This window comes from Argopecten irradians, chromosome 11 (assembly GCF_041381155.1).
Source record: "Argopecten irradians isolate NY chromosome 11, Ai_NY, whole genome shotgun sequence".
NCBI lineage: Eukaryota > Metazoa > Mollusca > Bivalvia > Pectinida > Pectinidae > Argopecten > Argopecten irradians.
In genome coordinates this window covers 30,805,815-30,829,187 of record NC_091144.1, presented here as the reverse complement: position 1 = coordinate 30,829,187, position 23,373 = coordinate 30,805,815, and the positions used below count along the sequence as shown (strand labels likewise).

Genomic DNA, 23,373 nt, shown 5'->3' with positions numbered 1-23,373 from the left:
AACATATAGTCTCAACATATACCAAACATTACGCTTGGGAAATGGTCATGCTAAAATGTCCTTCGTGTAAATAGCGTACATTTCTCTCGCGTGAAAATTTCCATATCTACAGTATATACTGCCATAAACATACCATATATTCCATATATATACAATTAAAACGTTCATTTGGTGCTACAGTAAATACCAATGTATATCTTTCAGAGCATTTATTTAAGCTTCAGTGGGATATTCTCAACTGGAGATTTGTGTTTATATAACACTTTAATGCTGGATGCCATTTGAAGAATTCCATGATTGTATCGCTTGTGCTTGTGTACCAAATTCATGAAAAGCAAAGAGGATTTTGATTTATTTTATAACGCTGTAGTTCCTGACATGTGGTTATGCGTGATGGTCATACACCTGACTTTTTGCTTACATTGATTACATAATCTGCAGTATGGTTTACGTACATAGGTATGATCCTGCTTTGCGCTCAGCATACAGGAAGTAAGACTGGGCATGGTCTGCCGTTGTCAATATATAATGTGACCGGAGGGGGTGTGTTGCTTGCCTTGGTGTCTTTGGCAGCATACTTCAGTGATATAGCACTATAAAAAGGGCAACAGTTCCTCTATACAAGAAGACACAATACGAAATATACCGCAGTCGCCCAAAACACACACCCGCACTTCATACACACTACACATTGCATACACGGGAGGCAGTCCTTAAATGATTCAGGCTGTTAGCAGGATGTTAAAACGATAAAACCAGATCAAGCTTTTATGTTTGATCAAAATCATTTACCACATATGATCAAGAATAATCAAACTAAGAAAGAACAAATAGTAATATCATTCCAAACATTTTTTATTGAATGTTTTATAAAAGTAGCAAAGGTATAATGGTATGCCTAGATAAATGTTTTACAGCAGTTAAAATATTCCTTTATAAGTACATATATTTTGTACCATTTATATTTTAGCATTCATTAAGCACCAAAAAGCCTTCATGCCCAAGTTTCATCAACGCACCTAAACTTTAAGGAACTCTTTGACTCAAATTCGCCATAGAAAAGCCTTAAATAAGTACAGAAGTTAAGATTTAAAAAAATTTCCTTAACTTATTACGTAATGTTTTTCTATGGAATATTTCCAGTCAGAAATATTTCTTAAAGTTCAGAAATATTGTTGAAACTGAACCCAAGGTGAAATATTTCTTCTGTGAAAACAACAATGAAGACATGATACCTTATTGTTCAGGAAAACAAAGTGTTGATATATAATATACAATGTAATAATTTATGATAACATCTTTAGCCTAACATGTCACATTAATTTCTAGTAAATAATGCTAACTCTAGACCATGTTCAATAACATGGTAGTCATTAAGAGAATACAATACATTTGATTACCGCATTTTACGTTCAGCGGAACATTTCCCATACGGTCAGTTACTTTCATCAAATAAATGAGTAACATAATTATGAGGAAATGAAGACCAGCCCCTTTAATGGAGTAAAATGTTTTCGTATTATCTACTTATAATAAAAATTATTCACTCTATTAACAATATAAAGTGACAGGATTTGGTTTTAAGTATGACACATTTGAAAGCTACTGAACAATTAATCAATCACAGTTTGAATTATACAAGGCACTTACCAGCTTTGTTGTGATGCCAAATTGGGACGATGTACTAATTCACCATTAAATGTTTATATAAAATATTGAATACAAAAACATGCTAATTAGTCCACCAAATTATATCATATTCAGACTTATGTCTGAAATGTCGAAATAGCACTCTATAAGAAAGTCACAAAAATAATATTGTAGTGGTACCTACGTATTCATAGCATCAAAGAAAATTATCACCAGGCCCTAGTTTTATTTCACGAACATCCAAGCATTACATATATTAAGGAAGGCTCAATAACTTAAGATCGTCCCTTAACTTCTGTAATGCTTCCCTGTGGGGAACATTTAAGTTGTGGAATTCCTTAAAGTTAAAGTATGTTCTTAAAACTGGGCACAGATTATGATCAATTCATATCGGCTAAAACGTGTAGCAATATCACAGTCATCGAATACTTGTATAAAAATATATAGACCATAATTATCTAATGATATATGGATCCTAACAGTGCTATAACAGAAATAACTATAACATACACATGTGTCTGCTGATGTAATGACACCACACCACTGTCAAAGTTTGGACTGGTCGGGGCAGATGCTGTCGTAGTAAGTGACGTTAGTGATGTCTGAGCACTTGTGACGGGAGTTCCATCTGACGTCAGTGTAATTGGAGTAGTATGTGTTCCTGTAGTTGTTGTTGATGTCTCTGTTGTTGACATTGTAGATGTTGTTGATGTCACTGTTGTTGACATTTTAGAAGATGTGGATGTTGTTGGTGTTTCTGGTGTGGACATTGATGACGTTGTAATGATTGTAGATGTTGTTGGTGTTTCTGATGTGAATATTGTTGACGTTGTAGAAGGTGTAGATGTTGTTTCTGAGGTAGACATTGATGACATTGTAGAAGTTGTAGATGTTGTTGGTGTTTCTGATGTGGACATTGATGACGTTGTAGAAGATGTAGATGTTGTTGGTGTTTCTGATGTGGACATTGATGACGTTGTAGAAGATGTAGATGTTGTTGGTGTTTCTGATGTGGACATTGATGACATTGTAGAAGCTGTAGATGTTGTTGGTGTTTCTGATGTGGACATTGATGACGTTGTAGAAGTTGTAGATGTTGTTGGTGTTTCTGATGTGGACATTGATGACGTTGTAGAAGTTGTAGATGTTGTTGGTGTTTCTGATGTGGACATTGATGACATTGTAGAAGTTGTAGATGTTGTTGGTGTTTCTGATGTGGACATTGATGACGTTGTAGAAGTTGTAGATGTTGTTGGTGTCCCTGATGTGGACATTGATGACATTGTAGAAGTTGTAGATGTTGTTGGTGTTTCTGATGTGGACATTGATGACGTTGTAGAAGTTGTAGATGTTGTTGGTGTTTCTGATGTGGACATTGATGACGTTGTAGAAGTGTGTAGATGTTGTTTCTGACGTGGAAACTGATGACGTTGCAGAAGTTGTAGATGTTGTTGGTGTTTCTGATGTGGACATTGATGACGTTGTAGAAGATGTAGATGTTGTTGGTGTTTCTGATGTGGACATTGATGACATTGTAGAAGATGTAGATGTTGTTGGTGTTTCTGATGTGGACATTGATGACGTTGTAGAAGATGTAGATGTTGTTGGTGTTTCTGATGTGGACATTGATGACGTTGTAGAAGATGTAGATGTTGTTGGTGTTTCTGATGTGGACATTGATGACATTGTAGAAGATGTAGATGTTGTTGGTGTTTTCTGTGGTGTTTCTGATGTGGACATTGATGACATTGTAGATTTTGTAGATGTTGTTGGTGTTTCTGATGTGGACATTGATGACGTTGTAGAAGATGTAGATGTTGTTGGTGTTTCTGATGTAGACATTGATGACATTGTAGAAGATGTAGATGTTGTTGGTGTTTCTGATGTGGACATTGATGACATTGTAGAAGATTGTAGATGTTGTTGGTGTTTCTGATGTGGACATTGATGACTTGTAGAAGATGTAGATGTTGTTGGTGTTTCTGATGTGGACATTGATGACATTGTAGAGATGTAGATGTTGTTGGTGTTTCTGATGTGGACATTGATGACGTTGTAGAAGTTGTAGATGTTGTTGGTGTTTCTGATGTGGACATTGATGACATTGTAGAAGATGTAGATGTTGTTGGTGTTTCTGATGTGGACATTGATGACATTGTAGAAGATGTAGATGTTGTTGGTGTTTCTGATGTGGACATTGATGACGATTGTAGAAGTTGTAGATGTTGTTGGTGTTTCTGATGTGGACATTGATGACATTGTAGAAGCTGTAGATGTTGTTGGTGTTTCTGATGTGGACATTGATGACATTGTAGAAGATGTAGATGTTGTTGGTGTTTCTGATGTGGACATTGATGACGTTGTAGAAGATGTAGATGTTGTTGGTGTTTCTGATGTGGACATTGATGACATTGTAGATTTTGTAGATGTTGTTGGTGTTTCTGATGTGGACATTGATGACGTTGTAGAAGATGTAGATGTTGTTGGTGTTTCTGATGTGGACATTGATGACATTGTAGAATTGTAGATGTTGTTGGTGTTTCTGATGTGGACATTGATGACATTGTAGAAGATGTAGATGTTGTTGGTGTTTCTGATGTGGACATTGATGACATTGTAGAAGATGTAGATGTTGTTGGTGTTTCTGATGTGGACATTGATGACATTGTAGATAGTGTAGATGTTGTTGGTGTTTCTGATGTGGACATTGATGACATTGTAGAAGATGTAGATGTTGTTGGTGTTTCTGATGTGGACATTGATGACGTTGTAGAAGATGTAGATGTTGTTGGTGTTTCTGATGTAGACATTGATGACATTGTAGATATATTGTAGATGTTGTTGGTGTTTCTGATGTGGACATTGATGACGTTGTAGAAGATGTAGATGTTGTTGGTGTTTCTGATGTAGACATTGATGACGTTGTAGAAGATGTAGATGATGTTGGTGTTTCTGATGTAGACATTGATGACATTGTAGAAGTTGTAGATGTTGTTGGTGTTTCTGATGTGGACATTGATGACATTGTAGAAGATGTAGAGATGTTGTTGGTGTTTCTGATGTGGACATTGATGACATTGTAGATATTGTAGATGTTGTTGGTGTTTCTGATGTAGACATTGATGACGTTGTAGAAGATGTAGATGATGTTGGTGTTTCTGATGTAGACATTGATGACGTTGTAGAAGATGTAGATGTTGTTGGTGTTTCTGATGTGGACATTGATGACATTGTAGATATTGTAGATGTTGTTGGTGTTTCTGATGTGGACATTGATGACATTGTAGAAGATGTAGATGTTGTTGGTGTTTCTGATGTGGACATTGATGACATTGTAGAAGCTGTAGATGTTGTTGGTGTTTCTGATGTGGACATTGATGACATTGTAGAAGATGTAGATGTTGTTGGTGTTTCTGATGTGGACATTGATGACGTTGTAGAAGATGTAGATGTTGTTGGTGTTTCTGATGTGGACATTGATGACATTGTAGAAGTTGTAGATGTTGTTGGTGTTTCTGATGTGGACATTGATGACATTGTAGAAGTTGTAGATGTTGTTGGTGTCCCTGATGTGGACATTGATGACATTGTAGATTTTGTAGATGTTATTTGTGTTTCTGATGTGGACATTGATGACATTGTAGATATTGTAGATGTTGTTGGTGTTTCTGATGTGGACATTGATGACGTTGTAGAAGATGTAGATGTTGTTGGTGTTTCTGATGTGGACATTGATGACGTTGTAGAAGATGTAGATGTTGTTGGTGTTTCTGATGTGGACATTGATGACGTTGTAGAAGATGTAGATGTTGTTGGTGTTTCTGATGTGGACATTGATGACATTGTAGATATTTAGATGTTGTTGGTGTTTCTGATGTGGACATTGATGACATTGTAGAAGTGTAGATGTTGTTGGTGTTTCTGATGTAGACATTGATGACATTGTAGATGTAGATGTTGTTGGTGTTTCTGATGTGGACATTGATGACGTTGTAGAAGATTGTAGATGTTGTTGGTGTTTCTGATGTGGACATTGATGACGTTGTAGATATTGTAGATGTTGTTGGTGTTTCTGATGTGGACATTGATGACATTGTAGAAGATGTAGATGTTGTTGGTGTTTCTGATGTGGACATTGATGACGTTGTAGAAGTTGTAGATGTTGTTGGTGTTTCTGATGTGGACATTGATGACGTTGTAGAAGCTGTAGATGTTGTTGGTGTTTCTGATGTGGACATTGATGACGTTGTAGAAGTGTAGATGTTGTTGGTGTTTCTGATGTGGACATTGATGACATTGTAGAAGTTGTAGATGTTGTTGAGTGTTTCTGATGTGGACATTGATGACATTGTAGAAGGATGTAGATGTTGTTGGGTGTTTCTGATGTGGACATTGATGACGTTGTAGAGATGTAGATGTTGTTGGTGTTTCTGATGTGGACATTGATGACATTGTAGAAGATGTAGATGTTGTTGGTGTTTCTGATGTGGACATTGATGATGACTTGTAGAAGATGTAGATGTTGTTGGTGTTTCTGATGTAGACATTGATGACGTTGTAGAAGATGTAGATGTTGTTGGTGTTTCTGATGTGGACATTGATGACATTGTAGAAGATGTAGATGTTGTTGGTGTTTCTGATGTGGACATTGATGACATTTGTAGAAGATGTAGATGTTGTTGGTGTTTCTGATGTGGACATTGATGACGTTGTAGAAGATGTAGATGTTGTTGGTGTTTCTGATGTGGACATTGATGACATTGTAGAAGATGTAGATGTTTGTTGGTGTTTCTGATGTGGACATTGATGACATTGTAGAAGGTGTAGATGTTGTTGGTGTTTATCTGATGTGGACATTGATGACATTGTAGAAGATGTAGATGTTGTTGGTGTTTCTGATGTGGACATTGATGACATTGTAGAAGATGATTGTTGGTGTTTCAGACATTGATGTAGAAGTTGATGTGTTGTTTTCTGATGTGGACATTGATGACATTGTAGAAGGTTGTAGATGTTGTTGGTGTTTCTGATGTGGACATTGATGACATTGTAGAAGATGTAGATGTTGTTGGTGTTTCTGATGTGGACATTGATGACATTGTAGAAGATGTAGATGATGTTGTTGGTTGTTATGATGTAGACAGATGATTGGACCATTGTTTGATGTATGTTGATGTTGTTGGTGTGTTCTGATGTTGGACATCTGATGTGTTCATAGAAGGTGTGTGTAGATGTGTTGAGTTTCTGATGTGGTCATGGATGGTAGACATTGATTGAGATTCAGTAGAAGTCATGTGATGATGTTGGTGTTTCTGATGTAGACATTGATGACGTTGTAGATTGTTGTAGATGTTGTTGGTGTATTCTGATGTGGTCATTGATTGACATAGATGGTAGTTATTGTTGGAGTTTCTGAGGTGGACATTGATGACGTCTGTAGAAGATGTGAGTTTCAGTGGTGTCATGGTGGTTTGTAGTTGATTTGAGTTCAGTGGTGAAGACATTGTAGATGGTGGTGATGTTGTTGGTTGGTTTCTGATGGTAATCATTGAAGACATTGTAGGAAGTGGTGGTCATAGATGATGTGTGTTGTTGATGTGGACAATTGATGACATTGTAGAAAGGTGTAGATGTTGTTGGTTGTTTTCTGATGTAGACATTGATGACGTTGTAGATCTCAGTTGTAGATGATGTTGGTTAGTTTCATCTGATGTGGACATTGATGACGTTGTATAGATATTGTAGATGTTGTGGTGTTTCTGATGTGGACATTGATGGTAGAAGATGGTAGATGTTGTTGTTTTCTGAGTGTGGACCATTGATGACGTTGTAGATATTGGTCAGATGTTGTTGATGTTTTCTGATGTGGACATTGATGACATTGGTAGATGATGTAGATGGTTGTGTTCTGATTCGTTGGGACACTGATGGTTGTTGATGATGTAGTAGTTGTTGGTGTTCTGATGTGGACATTGATGACATTGTAGATTGTAGATATGTTGTAGGAGTTTCATGGTGGTCATTGATAAGATGGTAGTTGTGTAATGTTGATGGTGTTTTTTCTGTGGTAGAATAGATGGTTGTGTAGATATTTAGTTTTGTGTGGTGTTTCATGTGATGTGGTCATTTAGTGGTTGTGTAAGTTTGTTTGAGTCTCAGTTGTGGTCAATAGATGGTTGTGTAGTTGTTTGAGTTTGCAGTGGTAGTCATAGATGGTGTTGTCGATGTAGTTTGAGTTGTCAGTGGTAGTTCAATAGATGTGTTGTCGTTGTTTTGTGATTTGTCAGTGGTGGTCACATAGATGGTGTTGTAGTTGTTTGAGTTTCAGTGGTGGTCATAGATGGTTTTTGTAGTTGTTTTAGTTGTCAGTGTGGTCATAGATGGTGTTGTAGTTTTTTGAGTTTCATGGTGGTCATAGATGGTTGGTTGTAGTTGTTTGAGTTTTTCAGTGGTTGGGTCATTGATAGGTGTTGTAGTTGTTTGAGTTTCAGTGGTGGTCATAAATGGTTTGTGTAGTTGTTGAAGTCCCCTCAGTGTGGATTGTCATAGATGGTGTTGTAGGTGAAGTGAAGTTTCAGTGGTGGTCATAGATGGGTGGTTGTAGTTGTTTGAGTTTCAGTGGTGGTCATAGATGGTTGTGTAGTTGTTTGAGTTTCAGTGGTGGTCATAGATGGTTGTGTAGTTGTTTGAGTTTCAGTGGTGGTACATAGATGGTGTTGTAGTTGTGGGAGTTTCAGTGGTTCATAGTGGTGTAGTTTGGGAGTTTCATGGTGGTCATCGAGTATTGTGTTTGTTGAGTTTCAGTGGTGGTCATAGATGGTTGTTGTAGTTGTTGGAGTTTCTGTGGTAGTCATAGATGGTTGTGTAGTTGTTTGAGTTTCAGTGGTGGTCATAGATGGTGTTGTAGTAGTTGTTTGAGTTTCAGTGGTGGTCATAGATGGTTGTGTAGTTGTTGGAGTTTCAGTGGTGGTACATAGATGGTGTTGTAGTTGTTTGAGTTTCAGTGGTAGTCATAGTGGTAGTGGTGTTGTGTTAGTTGTTGGTGTTTAGTTTCAGTGTGTAGTCATAGATGGTGTTGTAGGAATTGTTTGAGTTTCAGTGGTGGTCATAGATGGTGTGTGTAGTTGTGGGAGTTTCAGTGGTAGTCATAGATGGTTGTGTAGTTGTTTGAGTTTCAGTGGTGGTCATAGATGGTGTGTGTAGTTGTTTGAGTTTCAGTGGTGGTCATAGATGGTTTGTAGTTGTTTGAGTTTCAGTGGTGGTCATAGATGGTGTGTAGTTGTTTGAGTTTCAGTGGTAGTCATAGATGGTGTGTAGTTGTTTGAGTCTTCAGTGGTAGGTCATAGATGGTGTTGTAGTTGTTTGAGTTTCAGTGGTGGTCATAGATGGTTGTGTAGTTGTTGAGATTTTTTTTCCAGTGTGTCATAGATGGTTGTGTAGTTGTTTGAGTTTCAGTGGTAGGTCATAGATGGTTGTGTAGTTGTTTGAGTTTCAGTGGTGGTCATAGATGTGTTGTGTAGTTGTTTGAAGTTTCAGTGGTGGTCATAGGTTGTGTATAGATGGTGGTCATAGTGTTGTGTAGTTGTTGGAGTTTCAGTGGTAGTCATAGATGGTTGTTGTAGTTGTTGGAGTTTCAGTGGTGGTCATAGATGGTTGTAGTGTAGTTGTGAGTTTTCAGTGGTGGTCATAGATGGTTGTTGTAGTTGTTTGAGTTTCAGTGGTGGTCATAGATGGTTGTGTAGTTGTTTGAGTTTCAGTGGTGGTCATAGATGGTGTTGTGTAGTTGTGTTGAGTTTTGGTGGTCATAGTGGTGGGGTAGTTGTCATTTCGTGGTAGTTGTGGGTTGTAGTTGTTTGGAGTTTCAGTGGTGGTCATAGATGGTGTTGTAAGTTGTTTGAGTTTCAGTGGTGGTCATAGATGGTTGTGTAGTTGTTTGAGTTTCAGTGGTAGTCATAGATGGTGTTGTAGTTGTTTGAGTTTCAGTGGTGGTCATAGATGGTTGTGTAGTTGTTTGAGTTTCAGTGGTGGTCATAGATGGTTGTGTAGTTGTTTGAGTTTCAGTGGTGGTCATAGATGGTTGTGTAGTTGTGGGAGTTTCAGTGGTAGTCATAGATGGTTGTGTAGTTGTGGGAGTTTCAGTGGTGGTCATAGATGGTTGTGTAGTTGTGGAAATTTCTGTGGTAGTAATAGATGGTTGTGTAGTTGTTTGAGTTTCAGTGGTGGTCATAGATGGTTGTGTAGTTGTTTGAGTTTCAGTGGTGGTCATAGATGGTGTTGTAGTTGTTTGAGTTTCAGTGGTAGTCATAGATGGTGTTGTAGTTGTTTGAGTTTCAGTGGTGGTCATAGATGGTGTTGTAGTTGTTTGAGTTTCAGTGGTGGTCATAGATGGTTTTGTAGTTGTTTGAGTTTCAGTTGTGGTCATAGATGGTTGTGTAGTTGTTTGAGTTTCAGTGGTGGTCAATAGATGGTGTTGTAGTTGTTTGAGTTTCAGTGGTGGTCATAGATGGTGTTGTGTAGTTGTGGGAATTTCTGTGGTAGTAATAGATGGTTGTGTAGTTGTAGGAGTTTCAGTGGTGGTCATAGATGGTGTTGTAGTTGTTTGAGTTTCAGTGGTGGTCATAGATGGTGTTGTAGTTGTTTGAGATTCAGTGGTAGTCATAGATGGTGTTGTAGTTGTTTGAGTTTCAGTGGTGGTCATAGATGGTTGTGTAGTTGTTTGAGTTTCAGTGGTGGTCATAGATGGTTGTGTAGTTGTTTGAGTTTCAGTGGTGGTCATAGATGGTGTTGTAGTTGTTTGAGTTTCAGTGGTGGTCATAGATGGTGTTGTAGTTGTTTGAGTTTCAGTGGTGGTCATAGATGGTGTTGTAGTTGTTTGAGTTTCAGTGGTGGTCATAGATGGTGTTGTAGTTGTTTGAGTTTCAGTGGTGGTCATAGATGGTGTTGTAGTTGTTTGAGTTTCAGTGGTGGTCATAGATGGTGTTGTAGTTGTTTGAGTTTCAGTGGTGGTCATAGATGGTTGTGTAGTTGTGGGAGTTTCTGTGGTAGTCATAGATGGTTGTGTAGTTGTTGAGTTTCAGTGGTGGTCATAGATGGTGTGTGTAGTTGTTTGAGTTTCTGTGGTGGTCATAGATGGTTGTGTAGTTGTGGGAGTTTCATGTGGTGGTCATAGATGGTTGTGTAGTTGTGGGAGTTTCTGTGGTGTCATAGATGGTGTTGTAGTTGTAGTTGTGAGTTTCTGTGGTAGTCATAGATGGTTGTGTAGTTGTGGGAGTTTCAGTGGTGGTCATAGATGGTGTTGTAGTTGTGGGAGTTTCAGTGGTGGTCATAGATGGTGTTGTAGTTGTGGGAGTTTCAGTGGTGGTCATAGATGGTGTTGTTGTTGTTGTAGTTTCTGTGGTTGTCATCGATGGTTCTGTGGTTGTTGTAGTTTCTGTGGTTGTATCATAGATGGTTGTTGTAGTTGTTTGAGTTTCAGTGGTGGTCATAGATTGGTTGTGTAATTGTGAGTTCGTGGTGTCATAGATGGTGTGTAGTTGTTTGAGTTTCAGGTGGTCAAGATGGTGTTGTAGTTGTGGAAGTAGTGGTGGTCATAGATGGTTGTAGTTGTGGGAGTTTCTGTGGTGGTCATAGATGGTTGTGTAGTTGTTGAGTTTCAGTGGTGGTCATAGATGGTGTTGTAGTTGTTTGAGTTTCAGTGGTGGTAGTCATTGAGTGGTGTTGTGTTGTTGTTGTGAGTTTCTGTGGTGGTCATAGATGGTTGTGTAGTTGTGGGAGTATTTGTGGTAGTCATAGATGGTTGTGTAGTTGTTTGAGTTTCAGTGGTGGTCATAGATGGTTGTGTAGTTGTTGGGAGTTTCTGTGGTGGTCATAGATGGTTGTGTAGTTGTGGGAATTTCTGTGGTAGTAATAGATGGTTGTGTAGTTGTGGAAGTTTCAGTGGTGGTCATAGATGGTTGTGTAGTTGTTTGAGTTTCAGTGGTGGTCATAGATGGTTGTGTAGTTGTTTGAGTTTCAGTTGTGGTCATAGATGGTTGTGTAGTTGTTTGAGTTTCAGTGGTAGTCATAGATGGTGTTGTAGTTGTTTGAGTTTCAGTGGTGGTCATAGATGGTGTTGTAGTTGTGGAGTATTTGTCGTAGTCATAGATGGTTGTGTAGTTGTAGAAGTTCTGTGGTGGACAAGATGGTGTCGTAGTTAATGTAGTTGTGAGAGTTTCTGTGGTAGTCATAGATGGTTGTGTAGTTGTTTGAGTTTCAGTGGTGGTCATAGATGGTTGTGTAGTTGTTTGAGTTTCAGTGGTGGTCATAGATGGTTTGTGTAGTTGTTTGAGTTTCAGTGATAGTCATAGATGGTGTTGTAGTTGTTTGAGTTTCAGTGGTAGTCATAGATGGTTGTGTAGTTGTTTGAGTTTCAGTGGTGGTCATAGATGGTTGTGTAGTTGTTTGAGTTTCAGTGGTGGTCATAGATGGTGTTGTAGTTGTTTGAGTTTCAGTGGTGGTCATAGATGGTGTTGTAGTTGTTTGAGTTTCAGTGGTGGTCATAGATGGTGTTGTAGTTGTTTGAGTTTCAGTGGTGGTCATAGATGGTTGTGTAGTTGTTTGAGTTTCAGTGGTAGTCATAGATGGTGTTGTAGTTGTGGGAGTTTCAGTGGTGGTCATAGATGGTGTTGTAGTTGTTTGAGTTTCAGTGGTGGTCATAGATGGTGTTGTAGTTGTGGGAGTTTCAGTGGTGGTCATAGATGGTTGTGTAGTTGTGGGAGTTTCTGTGGTGGTCATAGATGGTGTTGTTTGTTGTGGGAGTTTCAGTGGTGGTCATCGATGGTTCTGTGGTTGTTGTAGTTTCTGTAGTTGTCATAGATGGTTGTGTAGTTGTGGGAGTTTCAGTGGTGGTCATAGATGGTGTTGTAGTTGTTGGAGTTTCAGTGGTGGTCAAAGATGGTGTTGTTGTTGTGGGAGTTTCAGTGGTGGTCATCGATGGTTCTGTGGTTGTTGTAGTTTCTGTAGTTGTCATAGATAGTTGTGTAGTTGTGGGAGTTTCAGTGGTGGTCATAGACAGTGTTGTAGTTTCTGTGGTGGTCATAGATGGTTGTGTAGTTGTGGGAGTTCCTGTGGTGGACATAGGTGGTTGTGTAGTTGTGGGAGTTCCTGTGGTGGACATAGAGGATTGTGTAATTGTGGGAGTATTTGTGGTAGTCATAGATGGTGTTGTAGTTAATGTAGTTGTGAGAGTTTCTGTGGTAGTCATAGATTGTTGTGTAATTGTGGGAGTATTTGTGGTAGTCATAGATGGTTGTGTAGTTGTTGGAGTTTCCCTGGTAGTCATAGATGGTGTGGTAGTTGTAGGAGTTTCAGTGGTGGTCATAGACAGTGTTGTAGTTTCTGTGGTGGTCATAGATGGTTGTGTAGTTGTGGGAGTTCCTGTGGTGGACATAGGTGGTTGTGTAGTTGTTGGAGTTTCTGTGGTGGACATAGATGGTGTTGTAGTTAATGTAGTTGTGAGAGTTTCTGTGGTAGTCATAGATGGTTGTGTAATTGTGGGAGTATTTGTGGTAGTCATAGATGGTTGTGTAGTTGTTGGAGTTTCCGTGGTAGTCATAGATGGTGTTGTAGTTGTAGGAGTCTCAGTGGTTGTCATAGATGGTGTTGTAGTTCTAGGAGTCTCAGTGGTGGTAATAAATGGTGTTTTAGTTGTGGAAGTTTCTGTGGTTGTCATAGATGGTTGTGTAGGTGTTGAAGTTTCTGTGGTTGTCACAGATGGTGTTGTAGTTGTTTGAGTTTCATTGGTGGTCAATGATGGTGTTGTAGTTGTGGAATTTTCAGTGGTGGTCATTGATGGGGTTGTACTTGTGAGAGTTTCTGTGGTAGTCATAGATGGTTGTGTAATTGTGGGAGTATTTGTGGTAGTCATAGATGGTTGTGTAGTTGTTGGAGTTTCCGTGGTAGTCATAGATGGTGTTGTAGTTGTAGGAGTCTCAGTGGTTGTCATAGATGGTGTTGTAGTTCTAGGAGTCTCAGTGGTGGTAATAAATGGTGTTTTAGTTGTGGAAGTTTCTGTGGTTGTCATAGATGGTTGTGTAGGTGTTGAAGTTTCTGTGGTTGTCACAGATGGTGTTGTAGTTGTTTGAGTTTCATTGGTGGTCAATGATGGTGTTGTAGTTGTGGAATTTTCAGTGGTGGTCATTGATGGGGTTGTACTTGTGGGAGTTTCTGTGGTGGTCATAGATGGTTGTGTAGTTGTGGGAGTATTTGTCGTAGTCATAGATGGTTGTGTAGTTGTAGAAGGTTCTGTGGTGGACAAAGATGGTGTCGTAGTTAATGTAGTTGTGAGAGTTTCTGTGGTAGTCATAGATGGTTGTGTAGTTGTTTGAGTTTCAGTGGTGGTCATAGATGGTTGTGTAGTTGTTTGAGTCTCAGTTGTGGTCTTAGATGGTTGTGTAGTTGTTTGAGTTTCAGTGATAGTCATAGATGGTGTTGTAGTTGTTTGAGTTTCAATGGTGGTCATAGATGGTGTTGTAGTTGTTTGAGTTTCAGTGGTGGTCATAGATGGTTGGGTAGTTGTTTGAGTTTCAGTGGTGGTCATAGATGGTTGTGTAGTTGTTTGAGTCTCAGTTGTGGTCATAGATGGTTGTGTAGTTGTTTGAGTTTCAGTGGTAGTCATAGATGGTGTTGTAGTTGTTTGAGTTTCAGTGGTAGTCATAGATGGTGTTGTAGTTGTTTGAGTTTCAGTGGTGGTCATAGATGGTGTTGTAGTTGTTTGAGTTTCAGTGGTGGTCATAGATGGTGTTGTAGTTGTTTGAGTTTCAGTGGTGGTCATAAAAGGTTGTGTAGTTGTGGGAGTATCAGTGGTAGTCATAGAGGGTTGTGTAATTGTGGGAGTATTTGTGGTAGTCATATATGGTTGCGTAGTTGTGGGAGTTTCAGTGGTAGTCATAGAGGGTTGTGTAATTGTGGGAGTATTTGTGGTAGTCATATATGGTTGCGTAGTTGTGGGAGTTTCTGTGGTAGTCATAGATGGTGTTGTAGTTTTGGGAGTTTCTGTGGTAGTCATAGATGGTTGTGGAGTTGTTGAAGGTTCTGTGGTTGTCATAGATGGTTGTGTAGTTGTTGGAGTATCTGTGGTTTTCATAAATGGTTGTGTAGTTGTGGGAGTTTCCGTGGTGGTCACTGATGGTGTTGTAGTTGTTTGAGTCTCAGTGGTGGTCATAGATGGTGTTGTAGTTGAGGGAGTTTCTGTTGTGGTCATAGATGGTGTTGTAGTTGTAGGAGTTCCGTTTGTGGTCATCGATAGTGTTGTACTTGATAAATTGGTCATATATTGTTGTGTAGTTGATGGAGTTTCTGTTGTTGTCATAGATGGTTGAGTGGTTGTAGATTCTGTAGTTGACACATATTGTGTTGTAGAGTCTATGATGATCGAAGATTGTTGTGTTGTTGTTAAAATATCAGTGGTGATCAAAGATGACGCTGTAGTTGATGGAGTTTCGGTAATGGTCATAGAAGGTGCTGTAATTGTTGAAGTCTCGTTCGTTGAACCATCGGTTGACACTGGGCCTGTAGTTGTAGACCCACCTGTTGTTGAAGACCCACCTGTTGTTGACACTATGTCTGTAGTTGTAGACACTATGTCTGTAGTTGTAGACACATATGTTGTTGTTGTTATTGAATCTGTTGTTGTAGACACACCTGTTGTTGACATTAAGTCTGTAGTTGTAGACACACCTGTTGTTGACATTAAGTCTGTAGTTGTAGACACACCTGTTGTTGACATTAAGTCTGTAGTTGTAGACACACTGTTGGTTGACATTAAGTCTGTAGTTGTAGAACCTGTTGTTGACATTAAGTTGTATTGTAGACCCATCTGTTGTTGACACTGAGTTTTTCGTTGTAGATCCACTGGTTGTTGACATTAAGTCTGTAGTTGTAGATACCCCTGTTGTTGCCACCAAGTCTATAGTTGTCAAAGAGTCTGCAGTTGGTGACGCTGAGAAAACTGTACTTGTTGGTGGTGTTTTTGTTGTTGCCACCAAGGATATTGATTAGTGGCACCTGTAGGGAATGTAGATGACCATTCCGCTGTTTTCTGTTGTAGAAATAGATGACATTATGATAAGTGATGTTGATGTGTCGGTTGCAGCCGGAGTACTCGCGGATGATATGAACGTTCCGGTTGTAGGTGCTGAAGATCCCGTTGTTGACAACCCTAATGTAGATATCGAAGTTGCTTCAGCTGTTGCTGAACTGGTTGTATTTAGAGTAGTTTGAAGTAATTCAGGTGAGGTTGTGTTAAACTGTTTTGTTGGAGATGTGGCCTCATGCGTAGTTGTGGATGATCTGTTTAAACATAGTCGAAAATAATAGGATTATAATAAGATTATAAGTTTTAAAGATAATTTTGCAGAAGAAATTTAAACCATAAATTATACCGTTCACGAGGTTTCACAACTATCTTTCAACTGAGTTTTGTTTGTTTTGCTGATTAATTCTCTTCAACACAATGATGAAACCTCTTCATAAAAACATGATTTCGGTAAACATTTGCAAAAAATATTATTACAAATGCCATAATGCTCCCTCAATATGCTCGACAAAGGTAAAACAATATTAGAAGGTATTTTTGGAGGAAGAATAAACCTTTCAGACGAGCTCGCCATGATTTTATTTTTTTATTTTTGAAAATTTGATTTCATGCTGTAATAAAATAGATATAGTGTCTGGTTATCGTTCAGATCATTCTTTTTCCTGCAATACCTTTTAAATCAATTTTTAAAAACATGGAAAGGGGGTATGTATTTATTAATAGTCGCTTTCATGACGTTGAATATTCAGATCTTGTAAAAAATGTGTTTCTGAGAAAAAATGCAGTACTGCTTTCCAGTCTATAATTAATCCAACATAGTTAGCTGGGTATACAGTTCACTATTGATGACAAGCTATTTCTCGAAATTTTTCTCATTCCAATTCTTGAAAAACACTATTTCATACTCATCGTATAGGAACAACAGCAGAAGAAAACATCTTAAGAAGGTAAATCGGACATTAGAGGATCAAGATGAGCCAGATTTTGAAAAGAAAGAGTTATAATTGATAAGTGAAAATAAAAATAAAGGGAGTAATATTAGATCTCGAGGTAAATGGATGAAAAGAAGGGGGAAAACCTACCAATTATTTTTTTTTAAATCTAAAATCGGAATTTTACTTCTAAAACTATACCAAAGTTACAACTGAATGATGAGAAATTAAATAAAAACCAGGATGAAATAATTATAAAAAGCTGTATGATTCTAATAGCAATCTAATAGAAGATTTTACTTTAAATAGCATTTTAGAACTGTTCAATGTTAAAAATTAAGTAATATTAATTCACAAAAGATTGAGGGTTTAATCACACAGGAAGAAGCTGGGGAAGAGTTATACATGTTTCTGGAAATATTTAGGTTATTTTGTCGTACTCTCGATCAAATGTCAGGGTATCATTCTTACATTTTATCTATCTCACAAAGACAAGGTATTATCTCATGAACTCCCAAGGGAGATTAATCTAGACATAAAATTATTGGAGGCCAATAACTCTCTTGAATGTTGTCTATTAAATAGCGTCAGGTACCATAGCTCGTAGACTTCAATCAGTTTTGGATGAAATAATTGATAACGATCAGACTCGGGTTTTTAAGTGGTAACGCCAAAAATGCCAGACTTGTCTATGATGTCATGCAATAAACGATTCAGTCCCTTGTTTTTTTATAGAAAAAAATATAATATTTTTGCTTGTTTTGGAAATAGTATAAAAATTCGGTAAGAACTTATCAAGGTGGAAACTTATCTTCATTCTTTCTAATTAAAAGAGGTTGTCGTCAAGGTGATCCTATCGCTCCTTATATTTTTATTCTATGCGTAGAAATGTTGGCAGTTAAATTACGACGTAATGAAGGAATAAAAGGAATTGATGTTAACGGCGGTCCAATACTCTTATCGCAATACGCGGATGATACCTCACTGGCGCTAGATGGTTAAAAGGGATCACTGAGGGAATCTATAAAAGAACCATGACATTTTGCTAGTGCATCAGGACTGAAAATGAATGTTTCAAAAACTCAAGTGGTATGGATTGGTAGCGGAAATACAGCTCAGATACATTTCTCTCAGAACTAGATCTGCAGTGGAAGCAAGAGAGATTCTTCTAGGAATGGACTTCTATGTTAATCTACATAAGATAAACTTTGACAAAAAACTGAAAACTGCAATCTCAAGGCCAAAAGTGAGGCGGTGCCAAGGGAGGCATTTGGAAACAAAGTCAGTTAGGAAGAACATACATATAATTCAGTCATTACATTTTATTTAGGTACATCTCTGTCAAACCCAGCTGCCTTGCAGATAGGGCGATAAAATTGTATCTGCTGCCCCTATTGCATGATCGTAAAAGGCAACTAAATTTTGGATGTTATCTTGACTTCATTCTTCCTAACGTCTCCCTTGACACCGCCTCACTCTTGGCCTTCCGTTGAAAAATTACCCCTGCGTTATCAGTATAATGTGGCCGGGTTTGATTAGATTACGTCTATTAAAAGCCAGGGTTATGTCAGGATTCTTCCAATGTATGCGGTGCATAGCGTGTATGCAATGCGCGGTGTGTGTTTTGGGAGACTGCGGTATATTCGTGTTGTGTCTTCTGGTATAGTTGAACTCTTGCCCTTTTTATAGTGCTATATCACTGAAGCATGCCACCGGAGACACCAGGTAACATACCCCACCCGGTCAGGCCTCATTGACTCTCTCAAAGTCAATTGGATAAGGGAGCTATTCTTAGTACATCTAAATGGAAAGTGATTCTTTAAACATATATTTGTTAGCTAACTTTGGGCTTGAATATGGTAGGGTTTGTCAAAATAAATGTAATAGTTTTTTGGTTGATGCATTTAAAGCATACCAGCTTTAAGAAAAATGTTAACAAACATGAATTTTATATGAAGACCCCCTATACTGTATCTGGTACAACAATGGAATTACTATAAATACTATACAAGATCTAGTGAAGGATAAAGTTTCTGGTACTTTCATTACCTTTGATGAAATTTTTTTATATGCAGACAAGAAATATTGCCCTAATTCAGCTCTCCCATATGCTAATGTCGCACATCCTTACATTCCAATGAACCTGAAATTATTTCTAATGAAGTCCAAAGATCTAAAAACTTTTACAACTTTCTTCGTAAAAATATTGTAATTCAAACTAGGCAAACAAAAAATGGAATAGAATATCGATGTTTGATTTTTTTTCTTTCGAATAATTTGTTTTGAACTTCCGTTCACTATCGCTAAAACACTAAGCTTCAGTGGTTTCATTAGAGTAAATCATCATATTATGTCCTACAAATTCTCTAATATTTCAATCATTTATATATTCTCTGTAACATTCCTTTGGGAATACCAAAAGGTTCAGAACCTTCTTTATAATTTTGAAAATCTATTAGAAGCCCTATTTATTCCGTTCAGTTTTAATAAAGAAACATATCTACTAAAGACTTCTAAATCTGAACAACATTAAAATAGATAATGACATTCTCATTTTAACTTTAAACATTATACTTCCAAAATGAGATATCTTCATAGCTCCTTAAATGTTAATGCTTTAATTAACACTATCAAGGAAAATTATGAGGTACAAACGTATATATAAACTAGTAAAAGCTACTAAAGAAAAGTTTGATAAGAACTGGAAATAATAGGAAACACTGATTGTGTTGTAAAGGTATAAATTATTTGCTCAGTACTCCTACTTCTGTTGTATATTTATCTTCCTGACATTGAATACTATTGCCACAATCAATCTAATTTTGCTTTGTTAATGTCTGTCTATCATTTTCACCCCTATACCCATCACTGTCTGTCTCTCTCTCTTCCCCGCTCTTTCCATTGGTACTGTGTAAGTTTTTTCTGTGTTACGTGCACAACTCAATTGAAATATTTTAACTGATTCAGATCAATTTTGATGTTTACGTGTAAAGTGATGATCTTGCATAATTATCAATATTTATATGGGTGATACTGATGCGGGTGATGATATATATAAACATTGATGACATTTGATGACAAGATGATGATAACATTGATGTTGATATTAAACTAAATGCAGGGATGATTGTCTTGACAGATATGATGATTATAATGATAATGATGGATGAATGAGTGAATGAAGATAATGAATGACATTTGTGTTGATGTCTGATGTAACTTTTACAAAATGATAAAAGGGTAAAAAAAAGGCGAATACATCGACTAATGACTGAAATGAATATCATTTTCTATTTTTAATATAAGTGGGACTTTTGGTTGAATGAGGCTTATTTTGTGTATAGCTATAATGTTTTGAGAAACACTATACTTAAGTGAAAAGGAGTAGACTTACGTCGTTGAAGCACCGGTAAAATGAGACCATCCTGCAGAAAGAAAAAAAAGTTGTTTATGGTATTTGCTTAAAGAAAAGGTTTAAATTCGTAACACTGCATAAGGAACAAGAGGCCCAAGGGCCTTAACGGTCATCTGACTATCTTGGCAATAGCTGTATAGGAAAATAATTAGATATGGTGCCATGGTAGCCATCTTCAATCTGGGATCAACCAGAGATATAACAATACGCATTTCATGTTTCAAGTTTCATGGGATCAACCAGAGATATAACAATACGCATTTCATGTTTCAAGTTTCAGTTAAATTGCACTGGTAGAACTTGAGAAGAAGTTCAAAATGTGTTTTCAAGATGGCATCTGTGGCAGCCATCTTGGATCATCTGTGGCAGCCATCTTGGATTTTGGATCGACATAAAATATAACAACACTTGGTCGGGACCATGTCAGGATCATTTCATGCAGGTTTCAGCTCAATCACACTGGTAGAACTTGAGAAGAAGTTCAAAATTCAAGATTTTGGAATATTTGACTCTCATGACCTTGAAAGTAGGTAAAGGCCATTCATTTCCACAACTTTGATAGCCCTTTATCTCAGCATGCTACTGACTAAATATGAATACCCTGGAACTTTCGGCTAATTAAAAGGTGTAGTTAAAAGATTTTAGCTTAATTGACCCCTGTGACCTTGAAAGAAAGTCAAGGTAATTCATTTTTATAACTATGGTAAACCTTCATCCCAGCATGCCACCAGCAAAATATGAGTATCCTAGACTTTTGGGTTAGTTAACAAAAATCGTTCAAAGAGTTTAGCCTATTTGACCCCTGTGACCTTGAAAGAACGTCAAGGTCATAAATTTTCACAACTTTTGTAGCCCTTCATCCCAGTATGCTACAGGCCAAATATGAGTACTTTGGGCCTTACGGTTATTGAGAAGAAGTTGTTTGAATGAAAAGTTTACGCACGGCGCACGACGGCGGACGGCGGACGACGACGGACGGTGCATGATGACTATAGGTCATCCTGACCCTTTGGGTCAGATGACCTAAAAATCACTACCGCGATGTGAGAGGTCCAAGTAAGCATTAGCCAGAATGGGATACGAACCCTGTACTTCCTGGTTGTCGGCGAAGATCTAGTTCAGAGCCGCTACAAAATCGCATTACAATAAATACTTTTATTTGTCCATTGTTGAATTAAATGGACATATACCACGAAACTATTACCGAATGTAAGAATTAATTCAAAATTATAAGTTATCAATTTTAATTTGCCATCTGTCTTTTTCACAACTAAATTCATCGAGAAATGTGTCAATTTTTTTATTTATGTACAAACAAAAATCCCAACTTTCACTTTGTACATGCATTATATTCTTGGTGCAAGATTTTACAATTATACTATATCCATCTATAAATAGACTCATCCTTTGTATCAGGTAGATGCTAAGTGTTCGGAAGCACTGACGCTCGAAATTGAAATCGATTGGCGCGATTCAATGTTTGATTGTGTCCCTGGTATTAATGACATGTGTATTTTACACTTTGGCTAAACATGGAAACGTGTGCTCACACGATGAAGTATTAAATCTATATTCGACATTTTAAATTCAACAATTACCAGACTAGAACAATTGGATTTGCCACTCCCGATTATAATAATCCTAATAACAGGCATGTAAACAATGTTGCTCAAAAATTGATTCTCATTGTTCTGTATTTACAAAATGACAATTTCACTTTTATATCATTAATAGTTTTCTACGATATACTAAAATTCAATGGGTATTTTATGAGGGTATTTTAATCATTATTTCATCCGAAGGGCTCATGTTTACGACACTACCAACTCATAAATACAAAAAATATATTTGGAAATCAATAAGTGAATTCAAGATGTTAATACGAAATTTTCTTAATGTCAAAACTAAATTTTCATTGTAGTTTACGAAGATACCCTTCCTAACATCAATACCTTGCCCTTAGGCATTTCACAACATTTGGTAATTTGAACTTGTTTTTGCTATTGGAGATTCATTTCAACAAGACTAGCCTTTGACTCTGCAACATAGTGTATTATTGTATTTAAGAATTCTAACTTGAATATATTTGTTATGTTATGGAGATATATCACAAAAATCTGAGTGTACTCTAAATAAACCGCGAAGCGGTTTATGATGAGAGTACACTCGGATAAAAAATCTATTCAAATTAATCCTTATAATTCAATTAACTAAGATAATCTCTTCAAAATTCAAAGTTCATTTGGGACCCTTTTGTCTATGAAATCATTACCATTGCCGTTATCTCAGCAAATCAGAACCAACGTTACAAACGGCGACGCCATTTTTTTCCTTTATGGGCTGATAAAGTAAATTTTTAAGCCAATTAAAATGCTCGTAACAAACAAAATTGAATTATATAAAGTTAATTACAGCCTCCGCCAGGGATCACACTGAGAACTACTATAGTGTATGACTTGTAGTTAGGCCCTAAATTACCTTAATTGCCGATGGAGCACCCGATATTTTTCGAAATCATGGTTATGCGTATTATAGTCTGGTCGTAAACATGACGCTTTCTAATCAGATAATTTGCGAAATTAACTCCTCGCGAATAAGTTCCAAAAGGTAAATCGCCCAGTTGTTTTCGTCCACGAAATCGACTAACTAGACAGTATTGACATATCCATTTATCACAGGGCGACATATAATAATATCCAGGTATTCATCTACACTCTATATTTTCACTTATTTTACAATAATCGATACCAAATACATGGTTAGTATGCATAGTGTGACAACTGATAAATTGATTTACAATTTAGATATAAAAAAATCATACTGTTATCAAAAAACCATAGTCGGACTTACACTTCCCGATTATGATAATTTGTTTGATTATTTTAACGTCCTATAAACAGCCAGGGTCATCCTGGAGCGAGTCGACGTCCAATTAACGCCAAATATTAGTGCATTTAATTATTAGTTATTGCACAACACGCGTACAGCTGCAATTTCATAAAATAATTATCGTTGTTCAATGAAACATGTATAATACTAAAAAATCAATGCGATTGGTAATGAGGTTTTAATGCAAACGTCATTTCGTGCCTTGCGGCTTTGGTTACAAATACAAAATTTCCTAACCTGAAATCGACCTGGACATACATGAAATGAGCAGACTAGTGAATGTCAGGCGAAACAGACTAACATGAAATTCGCCAGATTTTTTTATTATTATAATTTTCTGAATTTCTATGTCAGGTTAGTTTTTAACCTGAATGGACCAGTTTGCTAGTTGCAGGCAAATTGGCCAGTATATC

General features: G+C 37.3%; 8 protein-coding genes across 8 annotated transcripts; all 8 read right to left on the bottom strand.

The window, feature by feature from the left end:
• Positions 1-837: 837 nt before the first annotated feature.
• On the bottom strand, positions 838-5,493 carry LOC138334564 (mucin-5AC-like). Its single transcript, XM_069283217.1, has 3 exons — positions 3,653-5,493; positions 3,131-3,530; positions 838-3,071 (listed from the first exon to the last, which is right to left on the bottom strand). Exons 1-3 carry the CDS (start codon positions 5,491-5,493, stop codon positions 2,109-2,111), a joined length of 3,204 nt encoding a protein of 1,067 aa, XP_069139318.1. The 3' UTR covers positions 838-2,108.
• Positions 5,494-5,502: 9 nt separating this feature from the next.
• LOC138334563 (putative uncharacterized protein DDB_G0277255) lies at positions 5,503-6,807 on the bottom strand. The gene has a single exon (XM_069283216.1). The coding sequence runs from the start codon at positions 6,805-6,807 to the stop codon at positions 5,503-5,505; it is 1,305 nt and encodes a 434-aa protein (XP_069139317.1).
• A 2,704-nt stretch (positions 6,808-9,511) lies between these two features.
• LOC138334562 (mucin-13-like) lies at positions 9,512-10,072 on the bottom strand. The gene has a single exon (XM_069283214.1). It carries the CDS (start codon positions 10,070-10,072, stop codon positions 9,512-9,514), a length of 561 nt encoding a protein of 186 aa, XP_069139315.1.
• Positions 10,073-10,147: 75 nt separating this feature from the next.
• LOC138334561 (mucin-13-like) lies at positions 10,148-10,699 on the bottom strand. Its single transcript, XM_069283213.1, has one exon. The coding sequence runs from the start codon at positions 10,697-10,699 to the stop codon at positions 10,148-10,150; it is 552 nt and encodes a 183-aa protein (XP_069139314.1).
• Positions 10,700-10,802: 103 nt separating this feature from the next.
• On the bottom strand, positions 10,803-11,135 carry LOC138334560 (mucin-13-like). Its single transcript, XM_069283212.1, has one exon. The coding sequence runs from the start codon at positions 11,133-11,135 to the stop codon at positions 10,803-10,805; it is 333 nt and encodes a 110-aa protein (XP_069139313.1).
• Positions 11,136-11,465: 330 nt separating this feature from the next.
• LOC138334559 (mucin-13-like) lies at positions 11,466-11,915 on the bottom strand. Its single transcript, XM_069283211.1, has one exon. The coding sequence runs from the start codon at positions 11,913-11,915 to the stop codon at positions 11,466-11,468; it is 450 nt and encodes a 149-aa protein (XP_069139312.1).
• Positions 11,916-11,940: 25 nt separating this feature from the next.
• Positions 11,941-12,345, bottom strand: LOC138334558 (mucin-13-like). Its single transcript, XM_069283210.1, has one exon. The coding sequence runs from the start codon at positions 12,343-12,345 to the stop codon at positions 11,941-11,943; it is 405 nt and encodes a 134-aa protein (XP_069139311.1).
• Positions 12,346-12,370: 25 nt separating this feature from the next.
• LOC138334557 (mucin-2-like) lies at positions 12,371-15,484 on the bottom strand. Its single transcript, XM_069283209.1, has one exon. The coding sequence runs from the start codon at positions 15,482-15,484 to the stop codon at positions 12,371-12,373; it is 3,114 nt and encodes a 1,037-aa protein (XP_069139310.1).
• Positions 15,485-23,373: the final 7,889 nt, after the last annotated feature.